The 15371-nt window shown below is 35.2% G+C and overlaps 1 protein-coding gene across 3 annotated transcripts in view; it reads left to right on the forward strand.

Moving 5' to 3' along the window:
• Positions 1 to 15371, forward strand: part of PTPRK (protein tyrosine phosphatase receptor type K) — a 732727-nt gene that overhangs the window by 435198 nt on the left and 282158 nt on the right. For all 3 annotated transcript variants that reach the window (XM_036768513.1, XM_036768511.1, XM_036768512.1), the window contains exon 7: positions 1254 to 1547. In XM_036768513.1, coding sequence (XP_036624408.1) covers positions 1254 to 1547 — 294 coding nt within the window. The remainder of the gene's footprint in view (positions 1 to 1253; positions 1548 to 15371) is intronic.

Below are 15371 nucleotides of genomic sequence, written 5' to 3' on the forward strand. Positions count from 1 at the left end.
ATAAACCTTTACTTGAAAAATTCTTTATTCATTGACCGTGATTGTGGCCAATATCTTCAGGTTGTTGCTAAGCTGTAATTATTGCTTTCCTGATAGGTGATAGAGATCTAGTGTGCTATGAATTTAGAATTGTTTCCTAGTTAACTTAAATTAGTCAATATATGTACCATCTGGTATGAAAACAAACTTTGCATGTGTGAGGGAACTCATTTTATTAATAAAGTGCAGATTGCTTCTGGAAATATATGTAATGTTTAGTTAGTCTAAAAAGAAATTTGCATAATTTTTCATTCCTCATTTATTTTCTCTAGCCAGCTTCCTTTGAGATTTATGTATCAAAAACATACTGATTGTCCTTTACAGTTATTTTCATCACTCCATCACTTCCCCATGTCCTAAGCTGGAAACTCTTAAAGAATAAAAAGAATTAAGATTAAAAGAATAAGATGATATGTAGTAAATGGTACTACATGTATATTTGTTTATGTAATTGTATCTACTACATTGATAGTATAGATATGGTCCAAGTTCCCAATTAAATTTAATTTGTAAGTTGAATAAACATTTCTATGTGACTATATGAACTCAAACAAATTTATTGTTGTGTTACGGGAAAAATTCTTAAGAGTGCTCGAGATCAGTTCCTACAGGGTCAGGATAGAGATGAGAACTTCAGAGAAAGCTTATCCAGCTGCAATGTATCATTTTTTGTTTGATTAGCATGGGTGAAAGGGAGAGATGTAATAGTCTTTTTGAGAATGAGTTTTACCTATAAAGAAATTGTATTGGAGCTTCAGTAAAGACCTATCTCACCAAAGCATGCTAATTATTTCTTCATAGCATCAGTTAGGCAACATATAGAGTTTTACAGCAGATTATTAGGTTTAATGAATATAAAAGAACTGGCACACTAGTTCATTATTTCTATAAGTTCACATTTCCAGGTAATGAGTTTTACTATCATAACTTACTATTCATCAAAGATAGGCTTTTCAAAATCTTGTTTCTGTTTTTCTTTTTGCAGCCAAAACCTCTGAATGTTCATCTCCTCTAAAGAATGGTTTTTATCCAGTAAAACATGCCATTTATAATTGCCAAACCACTCTATAGGACATTATCCTGTTATTTATTTTTCTGCTTGATTATGTTTAACTGGTGTAAGTCATATATAGAGAGTAATGAGAAGACTTTGAATATTTCATAATATGTTATTTGGGTTTCATCTAATTATTTTGCATATTTCTTTCTCTTAGAACCACCTCGACCTATAGCTCCTCCCCAGCTGCTTGGTGTTGGACCTACATATTTGTTGATTCAACTAAATGCCAATTCCATTATTGGTGATGGACCTATTATCTTGAAAGAAGTAGAGTATCGAATGACATCAGGATCCTGGACAGAAACTCATGCTGTCAATGCACCTACCTATAAACTATGGCACCTGGACCCAGATACTGAATATGAGATCCGTGTTCTACTCACAAGACCTGGAGAAGGTGGGACAGGACTTCCAGGACCACCACTTATAACCAGAACTAAATGTGCTGGTAAGATTGAGTAGCTGTTATTCTCTATTCTAATGGTGAAGCAGCCATTTTAGCAAACATAAAGAGTTAATTTTTGTTTTAATTTTCCATTCCTGCTTCTTATTTTAGCAATACCTAAAGGGGGTGAAATAGATGAAGACTTAAAATTATTGATAGATGTTTTTCACTTGAAGTAAAGTATGAACTCAGAAACTCCGCAAATTTAGGGGGCTTGGTTATATTAGCTTTTCCAATGATTCCTTCCTTTGCAAAAGAGTTGTCTTTGAGTCCTTTTATAAAGTAAAACTCCTTTAGTTCATATTACATGATTTCAGGAATTGTATTCATTTCTCCAAACCCAAACAGAATGCACCAGCAACTCATCTTGATTTTATTATGACACATCCATTTTTATTATAGTGACTATCTATTTATGACCTTTTCTATGTTGTGCATTGTTGAATCACAGTGTTAGCTAATCTTCTCCTGGGGAAATTTAACTTCCCCTGCATATCTTACAGTCAGACTTTTTGACAGGTGCAAGTGTATTGTATGTGCCATCAAGAGAGAAGACCTTGTGGGTTGTTCAACCAAATACTGAATCTTTATACCTCTGGGAGATTTCTTGCCTAATAATATGTTGCTCTAGTGCAAAATCCACATTTTGTATTGTAGAATGAAAGAGCCACAATGGAGTCAAAGCTCTGTGGCTAATCCTCTTTAGAAAACTGTTGTTGGTCATTCCTGATTGGCACAGGACTTTAGTATCCTGTGGTCCAAAGTAGAGTTATGTGCTCTCTATATAGATGTAATTCCAAAATCACTGTACTACCTTTATACTAAAATAACCTTAAAAATATACAGTGGAGAAACACAAAAGGAAAACAGTGAGAGAATGGGGAAAGGAAGAAGGGGAGGCAGCAAAAGAGAAGGGATTGTTGAGGGAGATAAAGGGATGGGGAATGGATTTCCGGTGCTTAATATAATAATAGTGTCAGTGTTAAAAGAGGGATGATATTTAATCCCTTGACATCTATTTAATATAGAAGAAAAAGTCACAGGTTTAATTATCTCAGCAAACAAATTATTTGTTTAGGGTAATTTTGAAACCATTGGTTATTATAAAATTTAAAATAAATACTCTAGTTCTTAGATGGTCAAAGCAGAATTCCTGTGACAGCCATCATCAGGTCAAAAATATTGCTTAATTGCACAATTTAGTTGCAAATCTATTTTTAAAGTCATTTAATTATTTAAGTTTTGAAAAGGGGTCAAAAAGGATTTGAGGTTATTTTATTTACCAAAAACAGTGCCCCAAATTTTATTATATCTTGCAAATTCCATGTTTTTTGTGTAAGTCTTTCTATCTTTAAAAATGCTTTTAATACCCCGAATACATTAGATACTTAGGATTTCATATTCTGAAGTAGGCTAGATAACTCGTTTTACTTAAGTGTGACATGAGCTTAATTTCAGTGCCAGCTGATGTCATACAGTAATCAATGACGATCTTTTATTCAGCTAATACTATTTTTGATATATTTGATAAACCTTATTGAGTTACCAGCCATCAATCAAATTACGAAAAGATCAGGGATGAAAATTCAGTCATGCTAATTGGCTGATGATTTGCCACTTGTCAGTCAGTTGCTAGGCAGTTGCTTACCGTAGTAATATTGAAACAAATTTCTTTTAGTAAAAATTGAGCATTTAAAACTTTCTTGTTCTTTGTAGTGTTTTGGTTTTGTTAATATCCTTTATAGGATACTGTAACAAACTATACATGCAATAGAAGGAGAAAAGCTATCTAGAGAAAATCAAATGAATGCTACTTCTTCATGTAGACGTTTTGAGATGGCGTCACATCCAAAGCTGATAGGCATTTCATGGGTCCTCCTTTCTTTCCTCCAAAATTCAAATTTGTTGCTATTATAAAAACAAGTACTTGTACTCTGTTGAGAATAATGAAAAGGCATAATACTTTATGAACTTGGTATCCAGTTGTTTAAGAAAAAATTAATAAATGACAATGCTGTAACTGTGTTAAATAGAAAAGGAAATGCAAAGATGGTATAATCTACATGTCTTCCATCTTTCTTCACCAGAAGGGACAATAAGATGTATTTAGAGATGAATATTGTTGAAATTGGAAAGTGCTCTGAGATTAGATGAGGGAGATTCCTTCCAAGTGGAAGGGGGAAACAGGGAATAGTGAAAGGCTCATGGCAGTCTGTGAAAGATGAGTAAGATGCAAATAATTAAAACTGACTTTAATGAGTGAGTATCTTATATTTAAGTTCACCATCAGAGACAGAGATGTGGTGTTGGGAAGGTCTAAGTTTTGTTTGGTGTAGGAGGATATTGTGAAATAAACTTGAAAAGTGGGTTGGTGTGAAATCGCTTATGTCATAAATACTAGTTGAAGGTTTTTTTTAACCTTACCTGGTAACGTCAGGGTGCTAATGAAAGTTTTTGAGTAGTATAGAGATAAGAACATGCCAGTTCAGTGGGAAGATTAATGTGATAACTACTGCTTAGTATAGATTTCAGAAGATCCATTTAACAGCCTGGAAAACTACTTAAGAAAGCACAGCAGTAATCCAAACAAGTGGAAGTAAAGATTTGAACTCAAGTGGGTGGTAGGAGAAATTGTAAGGGAAGGATGCATGTGCCCAGTGTTACAGAGAGATGATCCACAGGACTTGGCTGATTGTCTGGAAGTTTGTGACTGGGGAGCAAAGTCATCAAAGATTATTTTGAGTTTGAGCATGAGTGACTGGGAGAATGGTAGTGCCAATGAGAGAAATTCGTGAAGATGAACACATTTTTTGGAGAGAAATGATGAATGTGTTTTTAAAAAGTAGAGTATTGGTGGAGGTCTCTATTAGGTCATTGGGAATATAGGTCTGGAGCAAGCCTACACAACATTGTGGCTTATGTCACTGCTTGCAGCCCACCAAAGGATTTCAGGCAGGAAAAATGTAAAGAATGGAAAACAGACTTGTACAACATCTGGCCCTTGGGCCAGATGTTGTGCAGGCCTGGATTAGAGCATAGGAGAAAGGAGAGGACTAGAGGTGATAGTTGGATCTGTGGCATTGGTTGGGATCACCTACTGAGAAGTCATAGAGAAAAGAAGCCAAAGGATAAAAAGTTAGGGAATGCTGCCTTTATAGGCAACACATGAAGAAGACAGAGACATAGGAGAGGGAAGAGATTAGAAAGTCATAAATTTAAAGCTGAAATGGATCTCAAAGTGGCTACTAGTCAACTGTTTCCTTTTGTAAATGATGAAATCGAGAATCAAAGAATTTGTGATTTGCCCAAGGTCAAAAAAGGTAGTAAATTACAGAACCTTCATTCAAACTCATAATAATTCTATGTTTTGCATTTTTCCACTCTTCATGCTGCTTCCCTCATAATGTCTACATTCACCAAAATTCATTGAATTCTCATACATAGTATTCTAGATGCAGTAAGAATTTAATAAATGCATGTTAAAGAAAATGAACTCTATTCTATTAAAGTACAATTGTACATGTATGCTGAAGGAGAAAGAAGGATTTGAAGGAGCAAGGACAGGGCCGGGGGGAAGGGTTGTTGCCTTCTTGAGAAAGGAAGTTTAGACTAATTTCAGAAGTATTCTTTCTTTGAATATCTGGAACTAATAAAAGTACAGTGCAATGGTAAAAATTGTATAAACCTATGATGTCTATATACTCCAGCAATTGTATTTCTTTTCCATCCCCAAATTTTTCCTTTTCTTTGTACTAGCTCCTTTCCTTTTTTGGGTTATCTTTGTTTTCATCCAAAGTGAGCAGACAGCATTTTTCTATTTTAAATGGTAATTTATTTACAGATGGCTGCTCATTCTTTCTTTCTGGTAATGCATGCTTAATGTGCATTTGCCACCTTTTTATTTGTGTTAATGAACTTTTTGGTTCTACTCTGAAATCAGTTACAATTGGCCATTTGTATAGTGTCTGATAGTGACAGCATTCAAAGTAAATGAAATTGTACCATAATGCTAGTTATGCTTTATTATGAAGATGAAAATCCTCTTTGAATTTTTATATTCAAAGTATGTTTTGTATTATGTTTGATAAGAATGATTATAAAATTCTATGAGGTATTTTATTCCAGGAATAAACGTTTATTTTGAGGAAGAAGGTAAAAATAATTTATACTCACAGTTGTTTTCAAATTTACAAATGTCTTGACATTTCACAATAATACTGTATTGATCCTTGAGACTGCTTTTTATTTGAGTCACATTGATGTGTTGTTTTGTGCCATGAAAGTAACCCTTTGATAAAGGCTGTACTTCTACCCTTGAAGAAATTTATGTTGTTGTTTTAAATGTCCTTTTCTAATATGTGTATTTCTTTATTATTTTTGCTTAAGTAGAGTCATTTGTTGATTTTTCAATTAAAGATGGAGAGTCCGATACAAATATTTAGATTGATGAAAGTATCCCTTAGAAAGTATTTATTACCTTAATAAGAATAAAACATTTGTATACTGTTTTAAGTTAGTTATTTAAATCTAGGTATCTAGCTAAGAATAATATCATTTCTCCAGCACATTAAGTTTTTTTTTAAAACATTGTGAATGCATCATTTTTTTTTCTTCTCAACAACCCTGGGAGTCAGATGCTATTGTTACCCCTGTTCAACATATGAGGAAAGTGAGGCACAGAGGTTTAATGATTTGCCCAGGGTCATACAGCTAGGAAGTGACTGGGCATGATTCAAACTTAGGGCTTTCAGAATACAAGTCTAGCACTCTACCTAACAGCCACCTACCTGCTATTTTCTGTATTAATCAATTGATAAGCATATATATCAAATTTCTACTTTGCATGACGTCCTGTTTCATGTACTGAGAATATAGTGACAAAAGTGAATCAGTCCCTGTCTTCAAAGAACATATGTTCTAATGGTTAAAACAACAAGTATTTCTATGTGTATATACTGCAGTGATACAAAGTGAATACAAGGCAGTTTTGTGAGGGGGGTCACACAAGCAACTAGAGTCTGGAAGGACTTTATGTAGGAGTGGCTCTTGATCTGAGTCCTGAAGGGAACCAAGGATTCCACAAGGCTTAGGTGAAGAGGAAGTGTAGTATAAAGATAGAGAAATGGGACAGGTAGAGTCATGTGTATGGAGTGGCAAGTAGGCCAATATAACTAGGTCAGAGTAGAGTACCCAGTAGGGACTAATATGTATGAAGACCAGAGATGTAGGAAGGGGCAAAGGTTTTAGAGAGATTCACATTCCAAGCAGCAGTTTATGTTTGATCTTAAAGGTAATCAGGGGAGTCCCTGGAGTTTATTAATAATGGAGGGGGCAAGTAATGTTGTCAGATCTGTGACTGGGAACAATGGATTGGAGTAGGGAGAGGTTTGGGGTTTGGAGAACAAATAGGAGATTATTGCAGTAGTTCAGGCAAGATGTTATGGGAGTCTGAATTCTGAGGGCTATCTGAAAAGAGAAAGAGACTAGGCCAATTTGTTGAGGAGATGGAATTAATAAAATCTGGTAAATGATTGGATATATGGAGTAATGAGAGTGGGGTGGGGGTGAAAACCTTGATGACTCTAAGGAAGGGCTGGCTCTCAATAAGAAAATGCTATCCAGGTGCTAAAAAGATACAGGATGCTGATGGCAAAGGGCAGGAAAAAATGTTTTATTTATTTTTATGTTTTTTTTTTAAAGGAAAGTACAAGGTGGTTGTTGTTGTTGAGTCTTGTTCAAATCTTCATGGGGATTTTCTTGGCAAAGTTACTGGAGTGCTTTGCTGTTTCCTTCTCCAGTTCATTTTACAGATGAGGGAACTGAGGTAAACAGGATTAAATGACTTTCTCAGGGTCACACAGCTAGTAAGTGTCTGAGGCCAAGATTTGAGATCAGGAAGATGAGTCTTCTTGACTTAAGGCCTGGCTGACTATCTACTGTGCCACTTAGGTGCTCCTAGCGTAAAGCCATGTTGTTAAAAGATTACAACATCTAACTTAGAACTAGGAGGAAATTTAATAGTTTTTTGTTTATTTTTCTCTAACCTGCTCATTTTACAAATAAAAAAAGGTGGCCCAGAATTTTTAAGTAGCTTATCCACAATCATAGCTAAATTTATTAGCCTAGACCCAGGGCTGTCCTAGTAAAATTTTTCAGATTTGTTTTAAGGTCTCCTAATGGGCTTTCTCAACATCTCAATAATTGTCCTCAGTTCCAGTTTCTCCCCTGAAAACCAATCTGTTCAGCCCTATTTTGCCACATACCTCTATGACTTACTCTGAATTTATTATATTCCACTCTTCACAGCTAAGTAGGAGGTAGCTACATGGCTCAGTGGATGGAGCACTGGGTCTGGACTCAGATCTGGTCTCAGGCAGTTACTAACTATGTGATGCAAGGCAACTTACATAACCTGCCTCACCATCAGTTTCCTTCTATGTAAATTAGGGAGAATAATAGCATCTACATTTCAGAGCTATTGTGAGGATAAAGTGAGATAATATTTGTAAAGTGCCTGGCAGCCGTATCTGACTACTATTTATCATCATTCTTTTTATTTTAATAGGGAGCTCTTCTAAGGTGAAGAATGAATCTCATGCTAGAAGTGAGAGGGGAAATCATTTGTTGGGGTGTTTTAAATTATAATATTAAGGGAGCAGGTCATGTTTAAATTTAGTGAAATCTGTAGGCACTGATTACTGACCTATCATGATTTTGAAATCAGTATATGAAGGATGATAGGAGCCCAATTTGTAAATGTAATATTTTATTGGGTGAGTATAAATCTGACCTTACCTAGTAAATGTTTTTTATTAGGAAATAGGTATTTTGACAGATACTGCAGGCAAGCAAATTTATTCCTTCATGTAAGTTTGTTCGTAAGGAAAGCTTTGCAAATAAATACCAAGATTTATCAGCAAATTCACTTGTTTTTTGAAGCTCTAGCTATTTCCTGATGATTACTCAGGTAATCAAAATTCTTTTTGCTTTCTCAACATAAATTGTTACTCTCCATAGGTGAGTGAGAAAGTGAGGATTTACAAGGACACCATTATCCCAATTTGTTGATTACTGTCTTGCTGTAAAACATGCATAAAATGATCGTGCATAAACAAGTTTGAATGAAAGGATATTTCAGGCCACAGTGGACATTATATTGTTCAGCATGGACTGCACTGGTTAAAAAAAATAGAGATTGGTTAAAATTTTGCTTGTAGCTTAACTTAGTTTTATGAGTACCAACTGATTTTACCATTGCCATAAAAGAGTGAAATGTTTTTCTAGAATTAAAGATATATTTAAGAAATAGCAATATAATTTGCATAGTAATAGAAACTATAACAGAATTAAATAACCTCCGTTTAGACTTAGAGTCATTTGGCACTTTTGAGGTCACCTACTTCACCAGCCTTACACTACTACCACTCCTGTTTAGGAAACTAAGACTGGGTAGGACTAAAAAAATTCTCCAGGGTTATAAGGTTAGTTAGTGACAAGTTTATTTATCAATTCTTAACCTTGTCAATTGAGGAAGCTAGATGGTGCACTAAATAGAGCACTGGGCTGGGAACCAGGAAGACTCACCTTCCTGAGTTCAAATCCAACCACATCTACTAGTTGTGTGATCCTGGGTGAGTCATTGAACCCTGTAAAATGAGCTGGAGAATGAAACTGGCAAGCTTTGCCAAGAAAATCCCAAATGTGATTATAGCAGGTCAGAAATGACTAAAATGAATGGACAACAACAAGCATCTTACCAGTTAACCAAATATTGCTAGATTGTCATGGGTTTGTGTGAATTTTGGCTTTAGGATCTCTTCAGCACATATCTTTTCCAGTAGAAGATCAATAATGGGTGAAAGGTGGAACAACTAAAATCTTGGATGTAGTGCTGGCTGTATCTTTGTTTTAATTTACCTGAATAGATGGCCAGGTCTCTTATAGAGGATATTCTATCATATAAATCTGTTTCCAAATGATAATGTCTTGTATTCCATTGTTAAAAATAAAATCTTATTTGTTTCATTAAATATTTTCCAATTACATTAAAATTTAACTTTTTTAAAATTTTCAGTTCCAAATTCTCTCTTGCCTCTGTCTCTCCTAATTGAGAAGGCAAGCAATATGATATTAATTATACATGTGCAGTCATGCAGATCATATTTCCATATTAGTTATGTTGCAAAAGGAAACGCAAAAAAACAAGAAAAATAAAGAAACTGAAAAAATTATGCTTCATTTTTCATTTACAATTAATCAACTCTCTCTCTCTCTCTCTGGAGGTGGATAGTATTTTTCATCATGGGTCCTTTGGAATTGTCTTAGATCATTGTCTTGATCAGAGTAGCTAAGTCTTTCACAGTTGATCATGGTATGATATTGCTGCCACTATGTACAGTCTTTTCTTGCTTTCGCTGACTTCACTTTGCATTAGTTCTTATAAGACTAACCAGGTTTTTCTGAAACCTTCTTCTTCCTCATTTCTTCTTTTTCTTTTTTGTTTTTGGAGGGGGAAGGCAGGGCAATTGGGGTTAAGTGACTTGCCCAAGGTTACACAGCCAGTAAGTGTGTCAAGTGTCTGAGGCCGCATTTGAACTCAGGTCCTCCTGACTCCTGTGCCAGTGCTGTACTCACTGCGGCACTTAGCTGCCCCATTTTTTTCTTTTTCTTTTTTTTTTTTTTTGGAGGGGGGAAGGCAGGGCAATTGGGGTTAAGCTTCTCATTTCTTATAGCACAATGCTATTCCATCCCAATCATATACCACAATTTGTTTAGCTATTCCCCACTTGATGGATATCCTCCCAATTTCCGATTCTTTGCTACCACACAAAGAGCTGCTGTAGTTTTGTACTACAAATAGGTCCTTTTCCCTTTTCTTTGATCTCTTTGGGATGTAGACCTTGTAGTGGTATTTCTGGGTCAGAGAGTATGCACAGTTTTATAGCCCTTTGGGCATAGATCTAAATTGTTCTCCAGAATGGTTAGACCAGTTCACAACTCCACCAACAGTGCATTAGTGTCTCTAATGTTCCAGTGCTGTGTATTCCTATTGCTCTTTAATGTTACAGAGTAGTGTTACATGCTTTGTCTAACCTGATCCTGACTAACCAACCTGTGGTTTAATTAGTAGGTCTAATCTATTATATGGATGAGAAATTAAGTTTCACATAGGTGAAGTAACTTACTCCTGGCAAGAGACCTAATGCAAGAAGACATTTAAATGGCATATTTAACACATATAGGTCATAAGTCTTAAGCATTTGAAATATTAAAAATCCCAAGGCAAAACAAACAGCTCTAAATATTAACACCACTTGTTTTCTCTTCAATTCTCCTTTCTTCACACCCAGAATTCTTTTTATTTTATTTTGTCAAGAATGTTAAAATCATGTGATAAGTATGAATGCCATTTTCCAGAATTTGTCTGCTTTGAAGTAGTTATAATTCTACATCTCCTGGGGATGAATCCACTTAACCTTGCCTCCCACTTGTATCTGGTACCTTGGGGAAAAGAGTTATTTATTTTCCTGGAAACACACAGCCTGACCTGTGTTGTTGCTCATATAATGATTCTTGCAGCATTTTTTTAATGTATTTAAAAGGAGGTAGAAGTGTGATACTGTCTTAATGGGAAATCATTGAAGAATTCTATAGAACAGTTGGGAAAAATATGCATTTCTGTGAGCCTATTTCCTTTGGGTATACCATCTGTTACAGAGGCAGGGAAAATTCACTTTTTCTCTCTCTTATTAAGTGGAAATAAACTGTATCAGAATCAAAGATCATCTAAATAGCAGAGCTCGAACAATTGCATAGTGCAGTTGCTCTCTTACATTGGTTTCTACTTGGACCTGGCCAGTGGTAGCCTGGTGTTATGATTAGTTGATATTTTGGCAGCATCTCTCTGGTTGAGAAGGTCAATAGTTCAGTGCATCCAGAACGTAATATATTTACACAGATGGGAGAGTTCCTCTCTGTTATTTTATTGAAGTTCAGTGCTGTTGGCAATTTTCAATGAAACATGTAGATCTCTGAAGCAAAGAGGGGGAGGTTGTCTGTTTTTTATTTTCACTGTCAGCCTTTTCTAGAAAACTCCTTTCCTTCTCTTCTGTACTTTCCTTTCCTTGACTCTACTCCCCTCCCTATCTCTACCTTAAAAGGTGAGGAATTAGTTTTAGCCTTCTGGCTACAGCTTTATCAGTGAAAATGGAACCATATATATTGATTTTTTTTTTTACTGGTGTCCAAGATAGTTATCAATCACAAAGACTAGTTATCAATGACAATCAGCCTTGAGGCCAAAAAGCTGTGGCAAGCATTTGTTCAGCACTGTGAGGTAGACTTATGATTTGATTTTACTTAAAGGTTCTCCTCAAGGTTGTTTTATTATTATTGTTATTATTATTAATCCTCTCATTAAAATGTGTGGATTATTACTATTATTATTGTGGTATTTCCTCAATGTGATTTCTTATTTTCTTATACGTATTGGAAATGAAACTTCAGTAGGAGAGAATAATAATGATTGAAATACCAAGAAGAAAATAGCCCGCGGTGGGGGGGGGGGGGGCGGGGAATGATCAGATTTGGAAAATAAAGAAGAAAATAGAATACTCCAAATCTCCTTTTCCTCTTTTTCTTTTGTGTAAAGCTCCCTATACCCTATGGAACAATTTGTCGAACTCCCAGGAGTTTTTCATTAATTTTAGCAGCTTCTTGGCTTGTCCTGCGGCAGCCCTCACATGGTGCAGAGAGTATGTAGTTTTCAATTTTCAGATGAGCATGTAATGTGCTTTCAATGAATGAAAATATCTTGAGTATCATCTTGCATGCTACTACTTTGAATTCTGGATTGGAGGAAATTAATTCATTGAAAAATTTGTCCAATCAATCCAGGAAAAAAGAAAAATGTCTTTATATGGATGACTCATTACTTGCTAGCACTTTTTAGCAAGTAGCACAGTCCATTTATGTTTCCATTTCTCTATGTGTGAGTGCTGTTAATGGGCACTCTCACAAGCGTAGTATTTGTGATTACTTTCAGGAAGTATTCTTGACGAATTGGAGATGAAATTTGGAGGCAACTGAGGTATCATGAAATGGAAATAAGTAATTTCATCAGTTAAGTAATGATTGTGTATATTTGGAACACTACCAAAGAAAATGTTGATAGACTGTATAAAGAAAGAGGTTCACTCTGTGTCCTCTGGAAATAGGAGTTCTGCTGCCATAGGCCTCACTGTGAACTGATTTTCTTTAGATAGTGTTTGAAGTCAAGTCAAGATGTTTTTTCCAATCTGCAAATCAGGTCCAATTTTAAGTAGTTATAAATGATGTCCTTCTTTAAATTTCTTTCTGGATCCATAATCTATAGCAAACTTTGTTTATGATTCTAAGCAACCAGAGAATCTTAGGGGTATCCTTTCTTTCATGTTGGGGAAAATTGTCACACTCTGTTAAGTGTTAACACTAATCTATTAACAGTTTCTGTAATTGGGATTGTGATTATAGTGGTCAAAGCTTAACAATTATGAATGATTTTGATAGATATTTTTATATCTTTGATCTCTTGATCAGTTTTTACTCAATTCAGGGTTTTTTTTTTGAAGTAGATTAATTTTATATATTTTAATCCTACTTATTTATTTGCTGAAATGCATTTTGTTATCATAGGAAGTGACACTATATTTAATTATCCTTAGGACTTGAAACCATTCTGAGTCTGATAATAATAATATAAAACACTTTTTAACTTGCCCCATTAGGTTATATTGAATTTTGAAAAAGGCTGTGTGGCTGACAGGTGGAGATAATTCTGTTGACAACATGAGTCCTAGGATGAGTGCATTGTAAAGGTCCTGAATCTTTCTCTAGGTGCCAGTTTTTTTACTTAACATTAGTAAAGTGAGAGAAATTTAAAAATTAAAAAAAGACATGTTAATAATAGTGTTTTGAAGAGAAAAACAGAGATGGATTGAGGAAATAAAAGAACCTAGTGTGCCTAATATTATCTTAATGTGAGTTGGGACCGAGCCTCTGGTTCTCAGACCAGGAGCTGTGACTTAAAGGAACCTTGAAAAGCAAGGGTCCTAATCCATTTTTATCTCATGTCCCCTTTGCAGTCTGTTAAAGCGTATGAAAAACTTCTCAGAATAACATTTTTAAACATATAAAATAAAATACTCAGGATTATTATCATTACAAAGAAAATTATTGAAATGTAGTTATCAGAATTTTATGAAAAACAAGTTTATAGCCCCCAGGATAAGAACCCTTGCTTTTGAGAAAACTGAAAAAATTAGACACCTGGAGCCATACAGTTTTTACTAGAGACGGCTTTACTTCTCTACTGACTTTTCCCTTTCCTACCTTGACATTCTGCTTTCTTTTCATCTGTCCAGCCTTCCCCCTACCCATCCCAAAATGACATGTTCACAATTATTCTGTCTTGAATCCTCTGCTATGCTTTGCTAATGAGAAGATAAGGACCTATCCTGGAAAACTGCATAAACATTCTACCTCATACCTCATGTGTATGATTGTGTGTGTGTGTGTGTGTGTGTGTGTGTGTGTGTGTGTGTGTGTGTGTGTATGTATGTGTATGTATCTGTGTGTGTGTGTGGAGGGGTGGCATGGGGGATAGGAGTAGAAGCAGCTTGCCTAAAAGGTCATTTAGATTATAGGAAAACCTAATGGTTTGTTGTTACTATTTTTTGTTGTTTTAAAGATTTAAGAAAAAAACCAAGAGCTATGTTTTTAGGCTATACATGAAGGAAGAATAATTGTTATGGTTAGAAACCAGTTGAGGAAACTCAAGTCATCTTTGAATGACAAGATAATTTGTCCAAAGGAATGATTCTTCTTGACTCTTACTTAAATCTCCATTTTTACTAACTGATTGCAGCCTTGTTAGCTGCTACTTACTTCTAGCTGGTATGTAGACAATATATGATGCATGTTGTTTTCTTTATTCATGTTTATAATCATTAGTGACTATGGGAATGACTAACCTTCTATGTTTCCCCCTTCCCCCTCTCAAACCTAAACAGCCAGATGGAATAGTCTAATAAAAACATAATGACACAATTCTGTTCTGAAATGTTCCAAATTGAACCATGGTTTATGCATTAAATGAGAAAGAGATTTCAATGGGGATATATTCATGCCCTCCATATTCCCAAAGGCAAAGCCTGTGCAACTTCAGCTGTCACTCCAAATGATACGTCCTAGAAATGTCATTGAATGATGTCCATTTAGATTTCCATCTTATCTGAACATTTGGATGAAATTTGAGCTTTAAGGCCCCTATTTCATTATTCTAATGTCCTTCCTTTCCCTCCCTTCCCTTCTTTTTCTCCTCCCTTACTTTCACCTTTCCACTTCCCTATATTCATTTTTTCTAGAGGTCTTCTCTCCTCTCCTTTCCCCTTTCTCTCTTTTCCCTATGTCTTCCCTCTCTTCCAGCCTATTTCCTCATGCCTTTATCTCTCAGAGATAATTCACTGGCCCTCCCTCCCTCTAAAGGGAGGAAATTCTAAAATATCTACATAGAATACCTAATATGAAGTAAAGTGGTGGAGTATGGGGTAGTGGTGAAGAAAGATCCAAGTACATCTCCTATCAGAGAACTTTAGAAAAATTTTTTAATACAAACGCTTCATTGCCTGGTTTATTCTGCTGCACAAACAAATAATTCAAATAAATTTTTTTTAGTGATAATGCCAAATGTAATTCCATAATTCTTTAATCTGATCTCAGAATTTTTTCTCCAAATGTGAGCTTTTTCTTGACAGTAATTGGGAAAGTAAGGGGAAGATATTTGAAAGT

Source organism: Trichosurus vulpecula, chromosome 7 (genome assembly GCF_011100635.1).
Source record: "Trichosurus vulpecula isolate mTriVul1 chromosome 7, mTriVul1.pri, whole genome shotgun sequence".
Classification (NCBI taxonomy): Eukaryota; Metazoa; Chordata; class Mammalia; order Diprotodontia; family Phalangeridae; genus Trichosurus; species Trichosurus vulpecula.